This window comes from Pseudophryne corroboree, chromosome 1, assembly GCF_028390025.1.
Source record: "Pseudophryne corroboree isolate aPseCor3 chromosome 1, aPseCor3.hap2, whole genome shotgun sequence".
In the NCBI taxonomy this organism is placed as follows: domain Eukaryota; kingdom Metazoa; phylum Chordata; class Amphibia; order Anura; family Myobatrachidae; genus Pseudophryne; species Pseudophryne corroboree.
Window position 1 is genome coordinate 596,398,805 of NC_086444.1, and position 21,266 is coordinate 596,420,070.

Consider the following 21,266-nt stretch of genomic DNA (forward strand, 5'->3'; position numbering starts at 1 on the left):
GCGCCCATCCCAAGTGCGGATTGTCTGCAATACTTGTACATAGTTATTGTTACAAAAATCGGGTTATTATTGTTGGGAGCCATCTTTTCAGAGGCTCCTCTGTTATCATACTGTTAACTGGGTTCAGATCACAAGTTATACGGTGTGATTGGTGTGGCTGGTATGAGTCTTACCCGGGATTCAAAATCCTTCCTTATTGTGTACGCTCATCCGGGCACAGTATCCTAACTGAGGCTTGGAGGAGGGTCATAGGGGGAGGAGCCAGTGCACACCAGTTAGTCCTAAAGCTTTCTTTAGATGTGCCCAGTCTCCTGCGGAGCCGCTATTCCCCATGGTCCTTACGGAGTCCCCAGCATCCACTACGGACTATGAGAAATAGAATTATCGGTAAGTAAATTCTTATTATTCCTATTGCTATTTCCAACCAGCAAGTCCTGCGATTTGCTATATGCAACCAACATTATCAGTTCCGGGCACTACCATTTGGCCTAGCTACAGCACCCAGATTCTTTACCAAAGTCATGTCCGCACACCTCGGTTGCTAAGGTATTTGGATTCTCCCGTACCTGGATGATCTGCTTATCCTGGCGAGCTCACAAGATGTTCTCCTCAGTCATCTCCAACTGACAGTAGCATTCCTGCATCATCACGGATGACTAATAAATTGGAAAAAGTCCTCCCTTACACCATCACAACGGATGTTGCATCTGGGAGCACTTCAGGACTCACTGTCAATTATTTTATCTATCCCCGGACAAGATTTTGAAACTGCAGACCAAAATACGTCACTTCCTGCACCATCCTCGAGTGTCGTTGTATTCAGCAATGCAAATCATTGGGCTAATGGTGTCAACATTCGACATGGTCGAATTCGCACAGTTTCACTCTCATCCTCTGCAAAGACTGATTCTTGCCAGGCGGAACGGCCAACCTCATCGCATCAGATCCCAAACGATAACTCTGACTCCAGTGGTTCAGCTGTCTTTGACTTGGTGGCTCCAAGACCAGCAACTGAACTTGTGGTGTCCAATGGGCCCTGCTCACGAAAGATGCCAGTCTTCGCAGCTGGGGAGCGGTAACCGAACAACATTTATTTCAGGGACGTTGGAGCTTAGCGGAGTCTCAATTGCTAATTAATGTGTCGGAGTTGAGAGCGGTGTACAGGGCGTTGATTCTAGCCCACGCACTGCTTCAAGACAACCAGTACAGGTTCAGTCGGATAACGCTACAACTGTGGCATATATCAATTATCAGGGAGGCACTCGCAGCAAGATTGGTGATGCAGGAAGTGTCCAAAATTGGGCCAAACGTCATCTACCAGCCATATCAGCTGTATTCATTCCAGGCATTCTCAACTGGGAAGCGGACATCCTCCGTTGTCAGGATGTTCACTCAGGAGTATGGGCTCTTCACCTAGATGTCTTCAAACTTCTTATGGACCGATAGGGCCTACCAAACGTGGATCTCATGGCCTCACGCCACAACCACAAGTTTCCAGTATTTGGTTAACGAACCAGGGATCCTGAGGCAGCATTCCGTGTCCTCCCAGTGGACCTGATACCCTGTCCGACCAGTTGACCTTTCGTCTACCATACATCTTCCCTCAGTATCCCTTCTATCTTGGGTCATTCGGAAGTTCAAACAAGAAGGAGGCAACCTCATTCTGGTGGCCCTAGCGTGGCTCAGATGGCATTGGTTCTCTGATCTTCAAGGCCACTCAGTGGGGCAACCCCTTCAACTTCCTCAGCGACGGGACCTGCTATCTCAGGGCCCATGTCTCCATCCGGACCTGACTTGTCTGTCTCTGATGGCGTGACTCTTAAGTCATCAATCCTAAAGAAAAAGGATTTTCGAAGACTGTGGTTAAAACTATGCTTCATGTCCGTAAACCTGTCTCAGCACAAATCTATTATAGATTATGGCACACTTACTTTATGTGGTGCGCTGCCGAGCGTTATGATGCAACTGTCTTTCGAACATCAAGAATACTTGCATTTCTACAACGTGGTTTGGATTTAGGCTTATGTCTTGCAAGTTTCTGCATGGTCTGTTTGGTTCCAACACAAGATTGCCTCACTTGCTCATGTACAGTACGTACTTTTCTTCAGGGTGTCATCCACATACAACCTCCTTATGTCCCTACGGTGGCTCCATTGGTTCTGTCTGTAGTATTGACCACTCTTCAAGTCCCTCCCTTTGAACCTCTGGAGTCAGCCAATCTCAGATGGCTGATGGCAAAAGTGCTATTTTTTTACTGCCCGTTGCTTCGACCAGAAGGGTGTCGGACTTAGGAGCTCTCTCCTGTGGTCCCCCCTTCCTGATTTTTCATCAAGACAGGGCAGTTCTTTGAACTAGGCCTGGTTACCTCCCTAAAGTGGTTTCTTCTTTACACCTTAATCAGGAGATTGTGGTTCCAGCCTTTGTCTCGTCAGACTTATATGTTAAAGTTCTTGGATGTGGTTTCTGCTCTGTGTATATATGTAGACCGTACAAGCTCCAGCAGATGGTCTGATGCCATGTTCATTCATTTTGGTTATCACAAGCATGGTTGGCCTGCTAATAAGCAGATGCTAGCCAGATGGATTAGAAAGGTCATTGCACATGCTTACACTCAAGCTGACCTGCCTGTACTAGCTTCCTTTTCTGCCCATTCTATTCGGCCTGTAGGACCCACATGGGCGGCACACCGTGGTGCGTGCGCCGAACAATTGTGCAAAGTGGCTATATGGTCTTCGGTCCACACATTTCTTCGCTTTTATGCTTTTGATACAGTCACGTCCCAGGATGCTTCATTCGGACGCCGAATTCTTTTATCCTCTCGTGTGTCCTCTCCCTTGAAGTACTGCTTTAGGAGATTGCGATGTTCCCTGTGGAACCTATGAACCTTGATGAAGAAAAGGAGAGGTATCGTTGACTTACCCTTGTTAATGATCTTTCTTCAAAGTTCATGGGTCCACAAGGCGCCTACCCTAACGCGCCTGGCCTCTGGGTTTTTGCGGCATTGGCCTCTGGTTCCTTTCTCCTGCCTGAGAGCATGTGTTCTTATATACCTAACATCTTTCTTCTCTCCTTTCCTCTTCCTGCTTTGAGCTGGTTAACAAAGCTGAATCCCTGAGCATGGAAGCGGGTATTATGCGGGGGAAGGGGGGAGCCAAGCATTCTGGGACAAGCTAAAGCCTTTACTGTTTGGTGCCTGACTCTCATTCACCACCTACAACCCCAATGTTCCCTGTCGACCCTTTGAACTTTGAAGAAAGAGAGTTAACAAGGGTAAGTCTACCATAACTCTCCTGTTTATTCTTTTGAAACCTCTGCTTTCTTGGACGTGGCATTTGGGCAAAGGTTTCTTAGTGCATCTCAGGAGTGTCCTCTCCCTTAGAGGGTCTCCTTTGGGATATCCCAGTGTCTAAAGCCTGTGTCCCTCATGGATGAGAAGGAAAAGGAGATTTTTGTCTTGCTTGTAAAAATAATTTATTCAAGTCCATTGGGGACACAGGGCACTCACCCTGACGCACCTGGTATGTGGGGTTGTTTTGCACTGTTGTTATTGATTCACCTGTTCACTGCCTCTGTGTATATTTGAACAGTGTGTTTGCTGTTCTGTTCTTCCTTCTCCTTCTTCCTGCTCCTTGCCCTTGTTAACTGCTGACCTAAGTGATGCTCCAGATGATAATCACTATTAAGTTAACCGAACAGGCAGTCCTTTGCATTTTGTCCTGCCGTCCAATCCGAGTGCTCTTCCATGGCCGTCCTTAACCAGCGCCCCAAACGGAGGGAGGGTTGGACCATTCTGAGCATGATCCCCCACCACCTTGCACACTACACAGCACTGTGGGAGAAGTCATGACGCCTCTCGCATAGTGCAGGAGGCGGGAGATGGAGGAGGGCAGACATCTGCTGTCGCATGAGTAGGAAGGAATTTGCCCTCAGACATCCTGCCCTGTGCGGCTGCACTGCCCTCCTTACGACCCTGCTTAACAGGTGTGCATGAGATGATGCAGACTGAGCACTTCTACTATCATCTGTTTATGTTGCCCACAAATGCTTATTTAGTTGGCCAATACGGGTTTTCAAATTAATCAACAGTTTATTATTATAGTTAGCAATAGGCTATAAATATGCACAGAGAATTCTTTATATGCCAAATGTATGGATTTTGTTTGACACTGATCCCATCTGTTGTGCACACAAGCTTCTACCTTAACCAAATTTAGAGTATCTGCTTTTGGTGATTTTTGTTTTGTACGTTTTATCTTCTCATCTTTTAGTAAATTATATGACATGTCTCCTGCAGGGTCCACAGGTTATCCACAGGATAAACATTGGGATATGAGGTAGCGACAGCGGATTGGCACCAACGATCAAAGATTTCGGCCTCCCAGAATGCAACGGACCAGTCCCCTTTATCCCCGCCTCCTGGCTCAGGCAATTCAGTTTTTTGTTTGGTGCGGCAGGAGCCGAACCATGGTCAATGGGCTGCTGGTTTTTAGTAGCCATAAGCTTTTTATTATTTTATTTTTATAGTCTTACTATTTTTTTTTTGGAGCGATCTTTCTAAAAAGTGTCTTATTACGTACCTTAGAAGAAGTCACTCCAACAACACCCTGCTGGGTCGCGACAACGCTTATCCACATGTACAGTGCTGTTTCGGCAGGCGTCTGTGTAGGATGTACTTGCAAGTCTAGCAGACGTTACCAGGCTGTGGCCGAGCACGGGGAGAAGGTAAGGCATCGGTTCCGCTTAGTAGGGGAAACACGAGACACAGCTGCACTATTTTGGGATGGAGAGAACCGAACAGACGCTGACGCCGCTGCCACCTTGGGTGCACCAGCGCTAGGCCTCAGGGATCATAGGCTCCAGGGGTAGTATGAGGCCGCGATCCCTAAGGTTGATGTGCAGTAGTGGGGAGTAAGACGCTCCCTTGGCCACCTCCCCCTCCCCCTCACCCCCCGGTTCATGACCAGTTTCCTCCAAGTTTCCCGCCATGAACGGAGTTCCCGCTTCTATCTGGGATGCTGTGTATCTAAAAGGACCCAGTTGCAGCATAGGTGGCTGTATGACTGGTGCGTCGGTGTTCACTTGAGCGTCTGTGTTCACTGTAGGTTCACGGGGCGGCAGTACACCAATAGCGTTTAGATCCACTCAGCGTTCACTAACGTATTGATCGATCCTGGAAGTGGGGTGAAGTCTCTCTGTATCCCACTCTCTTCAGCCAGGTGATACAGCACTAAGTCTCTATCTACCTATGAGTACGAATAGTAAGTGCCACAAGAGTTCTCCGCTGGGCGGAAAAACACGTGAGCGCTCTGTCAGCAGTCTACCTTCCGGGTGTGGACAACTGGGAAGCAGACTTCCTCAGCAGACACGATCTCCATCCAGGAGAGTGGGCTCTTCATCAAAAGGTATTTGCAGAAGTGACAAGGCGTTGGGGAATTCCTCAAATAGACATGATGGCGTCTCGCCTCAACAAGAAGCTTCCGAGTTATTGTTCCAGGTCAAGGGACCCCCAAGCCAGTGCAGTGGACGCTTTGGTAACTCCGTGGGTGTTTCAGTCTGTATATGTGTTCCCTCCACTAACTCTCATTCCAAAAGTGTTGAGGATCATAAGACGAACAAGAGTTCCGGCAGTACTCGTCGTTCCAGATTGGCCACGGCGGGCCTGGTATTCGGATCTTCAGGAATTGCTCATAGAAGATCCTTGGCCTCTTCCTCTCAGAGAGGACCTGTTACTGCAGGGGCCGTGCGTATTTCAAGACTTACCGCGGCTGCATTTGACGGCGTGGAGGTTGAACTCCAAATCCTAGCTCAAAAGGGTATACCCGGGGAAGTCATCCCCACTCTCCTTAAGGCTAGAAAGGAGGTCACGGCAAAGCATTATCACCGTATTTGGAGAAAATATGTGTTGTGGTGTGAAGCCAAGAAAGCTCCTACGGAGGAGTTTCAGCTGGGTCGTTTCCTCCATTTTTTGCAGGCAGGCGTGGATGCAGGCCTAAAATTGGGCTCCATCAAAGTGCAGATTTCAGCTTTATCTATTTTCTTTCAAAAAGAATTGGCCGCCCTTCCTGAAGTTCAGACTTTCGTGAAGGGAGTGCTGCATATCCATCCTCCGTTTGTGGCACCGTGGGATCTTGACGTGGTGTTACAATTTCTTTTCTCTAACGTCCTAAGTGGATGCTGGGGACTCCGTAAGGACCATGGGGAATAGCGGCTCCGCAGGAGACTGGGCACATCTAAAGAAAGCTTTAGGACTATCTGGTGTGCACTGGCTCCTCCCCCTATGACCCTCCTCCAAGCCTCAGTTAGATCTTTGTGCCCGAACGAGAAGGGTGCACACTAGGGGCTCTCCTGAGCGTCTTAGTGAAAGTTTTAGTTTAGGTTTTTTATTTTCAGTGAGACCTGCTGGCAACAGGCTCACTGCATCGAGGGACTAAGGGGAGAAGAAGCGAACTCACCTGCGTGCAGAGTGGATTGGGCTTCTTAGGCTACTGGACATTAGCTCCAGAGGGACGATCACAGGCCCAGCCATGGATGGGTCCCAGAGCCGCGCCGCCGGCCCCCTTACAGAGCCAGAAGACAGAAGAGGTCCGGAAAATCGGCGGCAGAAGACATCCTGTCTTCACCAAGGTAGCGCACAGCACTGCAGCTGTGCGCCGATGCTCCTCAGCACACTTCACACTTCGGTCACTGAGGGTGCAGGGCGCGACGGGGGGGGGGCGCCCTGAGCGGCAATAAAAACACCTTGGCTGGCGAAAATACATCACATATAGCCCCCAGGGCTATATGGATGAATTTTAACCCCTGCCAGAATCCATAAAAAAGCAGGAGAAAAGTCAGCGAAAAAGGGGCGGAGCCTATCTCCTCCGCACACTGGCGCCATTTTCCCTCACAGCTCTGTTGGAGGGAAGCTCCCCTGGCTCTCCCCTGCAGTCACTACACTACAGAAAGGGTTAAAAAAGAGAGGGGGGCACTAATTAGGCGCAGTATTAACAATACAGCAGCTATAAGGGGAAAAACACTTATATAAGGTTATCCCTGTATATATATAGCGCTTTGGTGTGTGCTGGCAAACTCTCCCTCTGTCTCCCCAAAGGGCTAGTGGGGTCCTGTCCTCTATCAGAGCATTCCCTGTTTGTGTGCTGTATGTCGGTACGTTTGTGTCGACATGTATGAGGAGAAAAATGATGTGGAGACGGAGCAGATTGCTTGTAATAGTGATGTCACCCCCTAGGGGGTCGACACCTGAGTGGATGAACTGTTGGAAGGAATTACGTGACAGTGTCAGCTCTGTATAAAAGACAGTGGTTGACATGAGACAGCCGGCTACTCAGCTTGTGCCTGTCCAGACGTCTCATAGGCCGTCAGGGGCTCTAAAGCGCCCGTTACCTCAGATGGCAGATATAGACGCCGACACGGATACTGACTCCAGTGTCGACGGTGAAGAGACAAATGTGACTTCCAGTAGGGCCACACGTTACATGATTGAGGCAATGAAAAATGTTTTACACATTTCTGATAATACGAGTACCACCAAAAAGTGGTATTATGTTCGGTGAGGAAAAACTACCTGTAGTTTTCCTGAATCTGAGAAATTAAATGAGGTGTGTGATGATGCGTGGTTTTCCCCCGATAACAACTGATAATTTCTCAAATGTTATTGGCATTATATCCTTTCCCGCCAGAGGTTAGGGTGCGTTGGGAAACACCCCCTAGGGTGGATAAAGCGCTCACACGCTTGTAAGGGCTCTACCCTCTCCTGAGATGGCCGCCCTTAAGGATCCTGCTGATAGAAAGCAGGAGGGTATCCTAAAATGTATTTACACACATACTGGTGTTATACTGCGACCAGCAATCGCCTCAGCCTGGATGTGCAGTGCTGGGTTGGCGTGGTCGGATTCCCTGACTGAAAATATTGATACCCTAGATAGGGACAGTATATTTTTGCCTATAGAGCATTTAAAAGATGCATTTCTATATATGCGTGATGCACAGCGGAATATTTGCCGACTGGCATCAAGTCTAAGTGCGTTGTCCATTTCTACCAGTAGAGGGTTATGGACACGTCCGTGGTCAGGTGATGCGTATTCCAAACGGCATTTGGAAGTATTGCCTTAATAAGGGGAGGAGTTATTTGGGGTCGGTCTTTCAGACCTGGTGGCCACGGCAACAGCTGGGAAATCCACGTTTGTACCCCAGGTCGCCTCTCAACATGAGTAGACGCCGTATTATCAGGCGCAGTCTTTTCGTGGACAAGCGGACAAAATGTTCCTCATTTCTGCCCCGTGACAGAGGGAGAGGAAAAAGGCTGCAGAAATCAGCCAGTTCCCAGGAACAGAAATCCTCTCCCGCCTCTGCCAAGCCCTCAGTATGACGCTGGGGCTTTACAAGCAGAATCAGGCACGGTGGGGGGCCCGTCTCAATGAATTGCAGCGCGCAGTGGGCTCACTCGCAAGTAGACCCCTGGATCCTTCAGGTGATATCTCAGGGGTACAAATTAGAATTCGAGACGTCTCCCCCTCGCCGTTTTCCTAAAGTCGGCTTTACCGATGTCTCCTTCTGACAGGGAGACAGTTTTGGAAGCCATTCACAAGCTGTATTCCCAGCAGGTGATAATCAAGGTACCCCTCCTGCAACAGGGAACGGGGTATTATTCCACACTGTTGTGGTACCGAAGCCAGACGGCTCGGTGAGACCGATTCTAAATCTAAAATCTAAAATCTTTAAACACTTACATACAGAGGTTCAAATTCAAGATTGAGTCACTCAGAGCAGTGATTGCGAACCTGGAAGAAGGGGACTACATGATGTCTCGGGACATCAAGGATGCTTACCTTCATGTCAAAATTTACCCTTCTCACCAAGGGTACCTCAGGTTTATGGTACAGAACTGTCACTATCAGTTCAGACGCTGCCGTATGGATGGTCCACGGCACCCCGAGTCTTTACCAAGGTAATGGCCGAAATGATGATATTCCTTCGAAGGAAGGGAATTTTAGTTATCCCTTACTTGGACTATTCCCTGATAAGGGTAAGATCCAGGGAACAGTTGGAGGTCGGTGTAGCACTATCTCAGGTAGTGTTGCGGCAGCACGATTGGATTCTCAATATTCCAAAATCGCAGCTGGTTCCGACGACTTGTCTTCTGTTCCTAGGGATGATCCTGGACACAGTCCAGAAAAAGGTGTTTCTCCCGGAGGGGAAAGCCAGGGAGTTATCCGAGCTAGTCAGGAACCTCCTAAAACCGAGCCAAGTCTCAGTGCATCAATGCACAAGGGTTCTGGGTAAAATGGTGGCTTCCTACGAAGCAATCCCATTCGGCAGATTCCACGCAAGAACTTTCCAGTGGGACCTGCTGGACAAATGGTCCGGGTCGCATCTTCAGATGCATCAGCGGATAACCCTGTCACCAAGGACAAGGGTGTCCCTCCTGTGGTGGTTGCAGAGTGCTCATCTTCTAGAGGGCCGCAGATTCGGCATTCAGGACTGGGTCCTGGTGACCACGGATGCCAGCCTGCGAGGCTGGGGAGCAGTCACACAGGGAAGGAATATCCAGGGCTTATGGTCAAGCCTGGAGACATCACTTCACATAAATATCCTGAAGCTAAGGGCCATTTACAATGCTCTAAGCTTAGCAAGACCTCTGCTTCAAGGTCAGCCGGTGTTGATCCAGTCGGATAACATCACGGCAGTCACCCACGTAAACAGACAGGGTGGCACAAGAAGCAGGAGGGCAATGGCAGAAGCTGCAAGGATTCTTCGCTGGGCGGAAAATCATGTGATAGCACTGTCAGCAGTATTCATTCCGGGAGTGGACAACTGGGAAGCAGACTTCCTCAGCACGACCTCCACCCGGGAGAGTGGGGACTTCACCCAGAAGTCTTCCACATGATTATAAACCGTTGGGAAAAACTCGACAGGTATTGCGCCAGGTCAAGGGACCCTCAGGCAATAGCTGTAGACGCTCTGGTAACACCGTGGGTGTACCAGTCAGTGTATGTGTTCCCTCCTCTGCCTCTCATACCCAAGGTACTGAGATTGATAAGATGGAGAGGAGTAAGCACTATATTCGTGGCTCCGGATTGGCCAAGAAGGACTTGGTAACCGGAACTTTAAGAGATGCTCACGGAGGATCCGTGGCCTCTACCTCTAAGAAGGGACCTGCTCCAACAAGGACCCTGTCTGTTCCAAGACTTACCGCGGCTGCGTTTGACGGCATGGCGGTTGAACGCCGGATCCTGAAGGAAAAAAGGCATTCCGGATGAAGTCATCCCTATCCTGATCAAAGCCAGGAAGGATGTAACCGCAAAACATTATCACCGCATTTGGCGAAAATATGTTGCGTGGTGCGAGGCCAGTAAGGCCCGACGGAGGAAATTCAACTGGGTCGATTCCTACATTTCCTGCAAACAGGAGTGTCTATGGGCCTGAAATTGGGGTCCATTAAGGTTCAAATTTCGGCCCTGTCAGTTTTCTTCCAAAAAGAACTAGCTTCAGTCCCTGAAGTTCAGACGTTTGTAAAAGGGGTACTGCATATACAGCCTCCTTTTGTGCCTCCAGTGGCACTTTGGGATCTCAATGTAGTTTTTTGGGTTCCAAAAGTCACATTGGTTTGAACCACTTAAATCTGTGGAGTTAAAATATCTCACATGGAAAGTGGTCATGCTGTTGGCCCTGGCCTGGGCCAGGCGCGTGTCAGAATTGGCGGCTTTATCCTGTAAAAGCCCTTATCTGATTTTCCATTCGGACAGGGCGGAATTGAGGACTCGTCCTCAGTTTCTCCCTAAGGTGGTTTCAGCGTTTCACCTGAACCAACCTATTGTGGTGCCTGCGGCTACTAGGGACTTGGAGGACTCCAAGTTGCTAGACGTTGTCAGGGCCCTGAAAATATGTTTCCAGGACGGCTGGAGTCAGAAAATCTGACTCGCTGTTTATCCTGTATGCACCCAACAAGCTGGGTGCTCCTGCTTCTAAGCAGACTATTGCTCGTTGGATTTGTAGTACAATTCAGCTTGCACATTCTGTGGCAGGCCTGCCACAGCCAAAAATCTGTAAATGCCCACTCCACAAGGAAGGTGGGCTCATCTTGGGCGGCTGCCCGAGGGGTCTCGGCTTTACAACTTTGCCGAGCAGCTACTTGGTCAGGAGCAAATACGTTTGTAAAATTCTACAAAATTGATACCCTGGCTGAGGAGGACCTGGAGTTCTCTCATTCGGTGCTGCAGAGTCATCCGCACTCTCCCGCCCGTTTGGGAGCTTTGGTATAATCCCCATGGTCCTTACGGAGTCCCCAGCATCCACTTAGGACGTTAGAGAAAATAAGAATTTACTTACCGATAATTCTATTTCTCGTAGTCCGTAGTGGATGCTGGGCGCCCATCCCAAGTGCGGATTGTCTGCAATACTGGTACATAGTTATTGTTACCAAAAAATCGGGTTATTGCTGTAGTGAGCCATCTTTTCTAGAGGCTCCTCTGTTATCATGCTGTTAACTGGGTTCAGATCACAAGTTGTACGGTGTGATTGGTGTGGCTAGTATGAGTCTTACCCGGGATTCAAAATCCTTCCTTATTGTGTACGCTCGTCCGGGCACAGTATCCTAACTGAGGCTTGGAGGAGGGTCATAGGGGGAGGAGCCAGTGCACACCAGATAGTCCTAAAGCTTTCTTTAGATGTGCCCAGTCTCCTGCGGAGCCGCTATTCCCCATGGTCCTTACGGAGTCCCCAGCATCCACTACGGACTACGAGAAATAGAATTATCGGTAAGTAAATTCTTATTATGTCTCACTGGTTTGAACCTTTGCGAAAGGTTGAGTTGAAATTTCTCACTTGGAAAGTGGTCATGCTTTTGGCATTGGCGTCCGCCAGACGGTTGTCTGAGTTGGCGGCTTTGTCTCACAAGAGCCCATGTTTGATTTTCCATGAGGATAGAGCGTAATTGAGGACTCGTCAACACTTTCTGCCGAAGGTGGTGTCTTCGTTTCACATAAATCAACCTATTGTGGTGCCTGTGGCTACGGATGCCGTGACGGTGCCAAAATCTCTCGATGTCGTAAGAGCTTTCAAAATTTATGTCGCCAGAACGGCTCTTGTTAGGAAAACGGAGGCTCTGTTTGTCCTGTACGCTTCCAACAAGATTGGAAATCCTGCTTCCAAGCAGACTATTGCACGCTGGATTTGTAATACGATTCAGCACGATAATTCTATGGCTTGATTGCTGTTGCCGTAGTCGGTGAAGGCTCATTCTACCAGGAAGGTGGGCTCATCTTGGGCGGCTGGCCGAGGGGTCTCGGCACTTCAACTTTGCCGAGCAGCTACGTGGTCGGGTTCAAACACTTTTGCTAAGTTCTACAAGTTTGATACCCTGGCTGATGAGGACCTCATGTTTGCTCAATCGGTGCTGCAGAGTCGTCCGCACTCTCCCGCCCGGTCTGGAGCTTTGGTATAGGCCCCTTTTGGAGTCCCCAACATCCTCTAGGACGTAAGAGAAAATAGGATTTTAATACCTACCGGTAAATCCTTTTCTCCTAGTCCGTAGAGGATGCTGGGCGCCCATCCCAGTGCGGACTGTTACTTGCAGTTGTATTGGTAGTTGTTGTTTTCGGTTACACAAAGGTTGTGTATCGCTTATGTTCAGCTTGTTGCTGTTTTCGTTCATACTGTTCTCTGGTATTCTTGCTGATCCAGTTGTGGTGTGGCTGGTATGTATCTCACCCTTAGTGTAACAAAAATCCTTTCCTCGAATTGTCCGTCTCCCTGGGCACAGTTCCTATAACTGAGGTCTGGAGAAGGGGCATAGAGGGAGGAGCCAGTTCACACCCATTCAAAGTCTTATAGTGTGCCCATGTCTCCTGCGGATCCCGTCTATACCCCATGGTCCTTTTGGAGTCCCCAGCATCCTCTACGGACTAGGAGAAAAGGATTTACCGGTAGGTATTAAAATCTTATTTTTTGTACCAGCCCGTCTTCAGTGGAAACGAAGGCCAGGGTTTTGCAAGAGGCAGTTCAGAAGTTGCCTCAGTCAGGAGTGATATTTCCAGTTGCTCCTGCGCAACGAGGGCAAGGTTTTTATTCCAGCTTGTTTATGGTTCAGAAGCCAAATGGGTCGTTCCGGACCATACTCAATCTCAAGGTGCTAAAAGAGTACATTTGGGTGCCTTGGTTTCATATGGAGACTTTACGTTCCATTATTTAGGCCTTGATGCCGTAGGATTTTATGGTAACCCTGGATATCCATGATGCTTACCTACATGTTCCTGTAGCACTGCCTCATCAGTGCTATCTCCGGTTTGCTATCCTCTAGCAACACTTTCAGTTTCAGGCTCTACAATTTGGACTGGCCACAGCTCCCAGAGTGTTCACCAAAATTATGGTGGTTATGGCGGCTTATCTCCTTCGGCAGGGGATAAGTATTTTTCCATACCTTGACGACCTATTAATCCTGGCACAGTCTCAGGAATTGCTTCAGTGTCATCTGCAACAGACAATAGCTTGTTTGCAGAGACAGTGTTGGCTCATAAATTGGGCAAAGTCGTCCCTGGTTCCGTCACAACGGATGACTCATTTGGGGGCTGTGTTGGATTCAAGTCTTCAGAGCGTAATTTTACCTCTGGACACATCCGAAATTCATTCGAGGAGCCAGGAGCTGCTACACAGTCAAAGGGTATCCATTCACGCAGCAGTGCGTGTGATGGGATCTAAAGTGTCGACATTCGACATGGTGGAGTATGCTTAACTCCATTCGAGGCCTCTGCAACGTCTGATCCTTTCCAAGTGGAATGGGTTACATCAGACAATGAAAACACAGACTGTGGTCCTTCCTCTGGAAGTAAGGAGGTCATTAGCCTGGTGGCTACAGACATCCCATCTGGACAAAGGGAAACCCTTTTGGATATCAGATTGGGAAGTTCTGACAACGAATGCCAGTCTTCAGGGCTGGGGAGCAGTGTCAGGAAGAAGTTGCTTCCAGGGGCAGTGCACCAAGGAAGAAAGTTGCCTGCCAATAAATATATTGGAACTTCGGGCCATATATATGACACTAATTCAGGTAAAGGACATCCTCCAGGGGAAACCAGTTCAAATTCGCTTGGACAATGCAACGGCAGTGGCATACCTCATTTATCAGGAAGGAACGCGCAGCTAAAAAGCAATGAAGGAGGTAAGTTGCACATTAAGGTGGGCAGAGCTTCATTATCCAGCCTTATCCGCAGTATTCATTCCGGGAATCCTAAACTGGGAAGCAAATTTTTTCAGTCGACTACCCCAGTCATGCAAACGAATGGGATTTACACCTCGGGGTCTTACAGACTCTGGTGGACAAGTGGGGCTTAGCGGAGATAGATCTCAGGGCGTCCCGTCTGAACAACAAGGTTCCCACATACGGGTCATGAACAAAGGATCCCAGAGCGACCTTTGTGGATGCCCTGTCAGTGAGATGGGACTTTCGCCTGGCCTTTGTTTTTCCGCCGATCGCCCTTTTACCCAGGGTGATGCGAAAGGTAAGACAAGGAAAGGGCGCAGTGATACGAAGAGCTCCAGCTTTGCCCAGAAGATGGTACACAGATCTGCAGAGACTGGCGACGGATGTTCCATTCCTACTCTATCAACGTCCAAATCTACTGTCTGTCCCAGGGTCCTTGCTATTACAAGCATCTGGATCGACTGTCTTGACGGCGTGTCTCTTGAGACTTCTATTCTGAAAGCAAGAGGATTCTCACAACAGGTAATTCAAAAAATGCTCAGAGCAAGGAAACCATCCTCAGCTCGCATTTATCACCGAATATGGCAAGCCTATATTTAATGGTGTGGTGACTGGAAATTTGACCCTAGGTCTTTCAGAGTTTCCAGAGTCTTAGCATTCCTTCAGGCAGGAATGGACAATGGTCTACGGGTGGCTTCCCGGAGAGTGCAGGTGTCAGCATTGACTATGATTTCAAAAGAAATTTGCTAACCTACAGGATGTTTGCACTTTCTTCCAGGGAATGCTTAACATCCAACCTCCTTTTGTTCCTCCTGCAGTGCCTTGGGACTTAAGTTTAGACCTAACGGCGCTTCAAGTTGCTCCATTTGAACCACTAAAGCAAGTGGATCTTAAATGGCTGACAGCTGAAGTTCTCTTTCTACTGGGCATTGTTTCAACTAGAAGAGTTTCAGATTTAGGGACATTAATATGTCCCCCTCCTTTTTTGATTTTTCTTCCAGATAGAGCGGTTCTCAGAACCAAATCTGGGTATCTTCCTAAGGTGGTGTCTAGATTCCTCCTTAATGAAGAAATTGTAGTCCTGGCCTTCCAAGGGCCAGACCTTTCTGCGGGAGATGCATCTTGGACGTAGTACGTGCCTTAATGATCTACGTGGATAGTATCAGTGCCATCAGAAAGACAGGCACTCTCTTTGTTCTTTACGGATTTCACAAGAGAGGATATCCTGCTGACAAGATGACACTGGCGAGGTGGCTTCTTATGACGATTTCTGAAGCATATTCTCAAGCTGATCTCCCTATCCCGGCTAATGTATCTGCTCACTCTGCTCGTAAGGTAGGTCCGTCATGAGCAGCACAACGTGGTGCTTCAGCTGAACAGATATGTAAGGCAGTCACATGGTGTTCCATTAACACATTCATTAAACATTATTCCTTTGATACTTTTGCCTCTCAGGACGCTGAATTTGGGCGAAGGATTCTCCTGTACAATCAGGAGCGTCCCCACCACTAAAATTGCTTTGGGACATCCCAGTGTTTATTCTGTGGATAACCTGTGGACCCTGTAAGAGAAATAATAGTTATGGTAGACTTGCCTTTTGATAACTCAGTTTCTCCTAAGGCCACAGTATCCACAGGGATCCCACCTGACGCACCTGATTTGAGGATCCTTTCACCTACTAACCTCTTCCTTCTTGTACAGAAGGGTGCGCATGTGTGTTCTTCTCGCCTGATTAGGGCTCTCTATGATGCTCCTGCCTTGAGCATTGGAAAACAATTGAATTGCCTGAGCCAGGAGGTGGGGATATAGGGGACTGGCCCATTGCAGTCTGGGAGGCCGAAAGCTTTGATCGTTGGTGCCAATCCGCTGTTGCTACCTCATATCCCAATGTTTATCCTGTGGATACTGTGGACTTATGGTAGACTTCCCGTTGATAACGCTATTTCTCCTAACTATTATTTTCACATCCTGATTTTCAGATCAGATGGAAGGGAGAGATGTACAGGAGTTTTCTTCTAGGGAAGATCACAATGAAAGCACAAGTGACAATAAAAGTGAACCATCTGATGAAGAGTGCTACAACTTTTCTCAAGTTCATAGTGCACTAGAAAATGAAGAAAAAGGTTCAGACATCACAGCAAATGAAACTAAAGATAAACTGTTTGAAGGTGATTATGTTGCAGATGCCCCAAAGCATAAAGAGGAAGAAGAAGCAGATTTGCTGGGACTGAATTCAACATCTGTAACCATAGACAACAGTACTGTATCCTCAGAAATAAAGAATACTTCCAGCAATGCAGCTTTATTAGATAATCTGTTCACAGACAATTTGTTTTCTGATGATATAACAGCTGATTTCCAAACTGAAAATTTTCTGGCCTCTGAAAGGGACTATTTTTTCACTGGACCTGCTGAACTGTCTGTGGAATCTGGCTCATCTTTTGATGCCCCGCTTTCTACCTCTGGTATGCTATACTTAATACTTGCTAATCTTGATGTATTGTTAAAATTGAAATTGGTAATCGTAAAAAGATAAAGATTTTAGTGAACGTGGATGCTAAATATTATCTATGTTTGTAGGGAATAGACACAAATGGTATGAGATCTGCACTTTATTATGCTAGAATTTTGTAGCTCCTGCTAGAGGTCTTGTTTTGAATAGAGTATTGATCACAACTAAGAAAAAAAGATGGAAGGAAAATCAAGATGTAGTTCTAGGAATATTGTTTAACAGCATTAAAACAACTGTTGGAAATACAATCAGAATAGTTTTAGTAGGAGAGCAGGGGCATAACCATATTATGTGCAGGCGGTGCCATTGCTATGGTGCGGGTTAGGCTCTGGGTCCCACCTTCTCTGGACAGCACATAGGCATCAGTGCCCTGGGTGCTGGAACAGATCCTGATTAATAATAATGATGGGGGGTTTGGGTGGCATAACACAGGTATCCATATCTTACTGCATGCCCTGTTCACCACTACTCAGAGGGCCTAATTCAAGGTTGATTGCAAAACAACATTTTCCTCTAATGGGCAAAACTATGTGCACTGCAGGTGGGGCAGAGAGTTAGATTTGGGTGTAGTGTGTTCAAACTAAAATCTAAATTGCAGTGTAAAAATAAAGCAGCCAGTATTTACTATGCACAGAAACAAAATAACCCACCCAAATCTAATTCTCTCTGCACATGTTACATCTGCCCCACCTGCAGTACACATGGTTTTGCCCATTAGAGGAAGATTTTGCTTTTGCAATCACCCTTGAATTAGGCCCTGAGTACAGTGAAATGCTGATGCCTACTGTATGTTGAAACATGCTAATTAGCTCTCCAGGGGGGTCATTCCAAGTTGTTCGCTCGTTATTTTTTTCTCGCAACGGAGCGATTAGTCTCTAATGCGCATGCGCAATGTCCGCAGTGCGACTGCGCCAAGTAAATTTACTATGCAGTTAGGTTTTTTACTCGCGGCATTACAAGGTTTTTTCTTCGTTCTGGTGATCGTAATGTGATTCCAAGTCCTTTCTTGTGTATGGGGATACTATTATTATTATCCTTTATTTATATGGCGCCACAAGGGTTCCGCAGCGCCCAATTACAGAGTACATGAATAATCAAACAGGAAAACAGCAACTTACAGTTGATGACAGTATAGGACAAGTACAGGGTAAATAAACATAGTTACATCAGCAGATGACACTGGAATAAGTATCAGGTGGCAGAAGACTGCTGGAGTTGATGCAGTTGAAGATTATTAAAGTAAGAAAGGATAAGCACATGAGGGAAGAGGGCCCTGCTCGTGAGAGCTTACATTCTAAAGGGGAGGGGTAGACAGACAGGGGTGACACAGATGGGGTACATGGAGAGTGTAGAACTAGATTGATTACAGCAATAGGTTGCATGAGCTTGATGAAATTTACTGGAAAATGAAGACCGTAAATAATGAGTAAGACTCAGCATTATACTTTTACATCCAAACTTGAAATTGTAAATTGAACTGACGCTTTGAAGCTGTTCATAACCTGACTACACTATAATTAAAGTTGAGCGGCGTGGTTTTCCCTCTGGTCTTTTTACCATTGAGCGGTACATGGTAAGAGTCTTAAACTTTGCTATGGGGCCCACAAAAGTAGAGGTGACGAAAATATCTACTTCATAGCATTAGTAAACAGGCTGCTTCTCTGGAAAATAGTTGTTTATATTGTTGTGTTCTATTTTCTGAGCTCAATACTTTTATTTATCCAAAATGTACTGCTTTATATGCCTGTTTAGGTACCTGTATAAACTAAGGTCACTTTGGCGTAATTGTTGGGGCTGCCAGTGTTTGTTCAAAGGTAGATAAAGAGATTTGGGGTGAATGACATTATATGGTACCTTTTGCAATGCTGTAACGTTCATGTGAGTTGTTAATATTATGTCCGTGGTATGTTTTAGTTGTCTTGCCATTTTGCAGTTTTTATCTTTTTTCAGGCTTCAGTTCTGGCTCACTTAAATCACAGAAATGATAAGTAATTAGTTTATAAGTGCTCAATTACAATTGCATAGACACTAAATGTGTTTTAGACCCTAGAAAACAAATATTATACATGTAAATTACTTTTCTTTACTTTCCTCAGACTATCCTAATGTTATGAATTTGAAAAACAGAGCAAAGTTCACAGTGGAAAAAGATGACTTGTTTATTGGCCTGGAGTCATACGTATTTTGTAAGCTTAAGGGTTTGATGCTGTTGTATTGTATATCATGTAATTTGCATATGGAATTCTGAAGACCTTCACTTTTACATAAGGACAAAGAAGTAACTACTTAATTGTATCCTAAGGCTTTCCGCTTTATTTATTTTTTTATCGTATCAAGAAGTTTGCTCTGTGTGTAAGCAGCTTTGTGTGCTAAACGCAGTGCAAGAATATTTCATCTGATTTTTATACTGAAATAGGTAAATCATGGGTTTGTATCTTATGTATATCGGTTTTGCATTAAGCATGGTAAGTGTTAAATCTAGGAAAACGCTAATATTAAACATTTAAAAAAAAATCTAGTTCTTAAAATGACACACATCTCTGCTGCAAAGGTTTATGCAGCCAAACGGTCTTTATTTTCTGGATTACACTTGTACTGTAGAATGCAACACGTTTCAGCTCCAGCACCAAATGGATTGAATTTGTTTGCTTGAACATGTCGTTTTGCAGCTTTTACTAACATTGCTCTTTCTTCCTGGCTTCCTCCTGTGCTTCTTTCAGGCATCAGGCATAGTTGTTTATGTCACTGCTGTGATCTGCACTGGATACAGTTGAAGGTCTCACATTAAGGTTTTTAACACTTCCTACTTATATTGTTGTTTTTGTCAACAGATCCCTTTGATCTATTTCCAACCACTGTATCAGAAAATAAGTCAGGCGGTCCTGATCTGTTTGAAGGTCTGATCAGCCCACACTCTGCATCCACTCCCAATGTGTATCCAAGTGCACAAAGTGCTCCACCTCCTGCTTCCAGTGTGGACTTCCTAAACCTTGGTAAAGTTCTTTCCTCCTCTCTCTTTTTCAGTAAAGTATTGTGAAATTCAGCACAGCATGTTATAAATGCACCATATATTTAAGCAATATCATATACTCTGTCATCAAGTAAAATACATTCTTATCTTTTGAAGCTGCTTACTGTTGAAAAAGTTCATGATATTAATAGTGACAGTTGGCAGACGTGTCACAGCAATGCTTTCTTTATACAACCCAATATTAGGGTATGCTTTGGTATATGGGATCAATAATTCAACACTTAGGGCAGATTCATTTGACGGCGGGAAATTTGAAAAACTCTGTGGAGCGGAGATTTTCCAGCAGCTGCATGGTTTTGCTATTCAATTACAGGACTGAATATGAGAAATCATTGCGACTTTTTTCACGCACCCCCAGAGCGGATTCAGTGTGATATCCTGATGGACGATATGCCAGCGGTCAGAATACAGACAGGGCATCCCTACTTTCAGAATTCAGACAACCCCCAAGAAAGTACCCTAAGCCTCCCCTGTCCCCTACCCTAACCCTCCCTGGTGGTGCCTAACCCTCCCCGCTTGGTGCCTAATCCTAACCTCCCCCTTGAAAGTACCACTGAACAGTTGAGTGTCTTTTTTTTTTTTTTTCTCTCATTTTATTTTTCTTCTAATTCACGTTGCAGGGTTTTTTGAGCTCTGAAAACCCAGCAACCATTTTTGTAAAATTTAGATACTGCAGGTATTGAGAACACGCATACCTGCAGTATTCCAAAATTGGGCACCAGGGATGCAAGTTTTTTTTACTTTGCTAAATCTCCCACCCAATTGAATTCCCCCTTGAGGTCTGATGCAGAATTCTAAGTCTGCTTTGCAGATGAATCTTGCGATATTTAGCAGTACACAACCCAGTCGCATCTTGACTTGTGACTAAATGGGCATAACTGAGTAGCCATGGGACGTTCTCACGTTGACTGTGTCATAGTCATGCAGGCTGAATTGCGCATACACAGAGATGCATCTGATTTCAGGAAAGCTTTCATGTACCAGCTACAGGGATGGTGCAAGTGTGTGCTGATGGTGATGAGGGGAAGCCTCGCACCTGCACAACAGACTAATGTCCGCATTTAGTTTTATGGGCAAGAGCAGTTTAGTTTAATGTGCGTTCATCTCTGAGTCATATTGCACCTGTACGCAGTAGCGCCATGATTTGTTGGCTAAACCAATGTTGATAGGATTGCAACCTGCAAATTCATCAGGAAACTGTGACTTAGCCCACAACGTGTATGCCTCCACAGCATGGAAAACTGTTCTGTAGCATTCCATTGGTTACTTAATGTGTTAAATACTAATAAATGATATTCTGTTTTTCAGATCATTACCCAACACCACAGTCAAAAATAGTTTCTTCTGCCAGCAACCCAGATCTGCTGGGAGGATGGAATTCATGGGAAGAGCATTCTAAAGGCAGCAATCTGTTTCTTCCAAAACCCAGTAAACCCACTTCTGAAGGTACATTTTATTCCCTGTATGTATAAGGGAAAAGCTACAGCGTTTATTGGTCACTTCTTATAGCATATTGAGGTCTGTTTTAT

At 46.3% G+C, this 21,266-nt stretch overlaps 1 protein-coding gene across 6 annotated transcripts in view; it reads left to right on the top strand.

The window, feature by feature from the left end:
* GAK (cyclin G associated kinase) overlaps positions 1-21,266 on the top strand; it is a 296,935-nt gene that overhangs the window by 228,236 nt on the left and 47,433 nt on the right. For 4 of the 6 annotated variants that reach the window (XM_063914275.1, XM_063914274.1, XM_063914276.1 and 1 more), the window contains exons 21-24: positions 16,174-16,659; positions 18,803-18,892; positions 19,538-19,699; positions 21,046-21,183. In XM_063914275.1, coding sequence (XP_063770345.1) covers positions 16,174-16,659; positions 18,803-18,892; positions 19,538-19,699; positions 21,046-21,183 — 876 coding nt within the window. The remainder of the gene's footprint in view (positions 1-16,173; positions 16,660-18,802; positions 18,893-19,537; positions 19,700-21,045; positions 21,184-21,266) is intronic. The other 2 variants (XM_063914277.1, XM_063914278.1) reach the window with 1 other exon arrangement.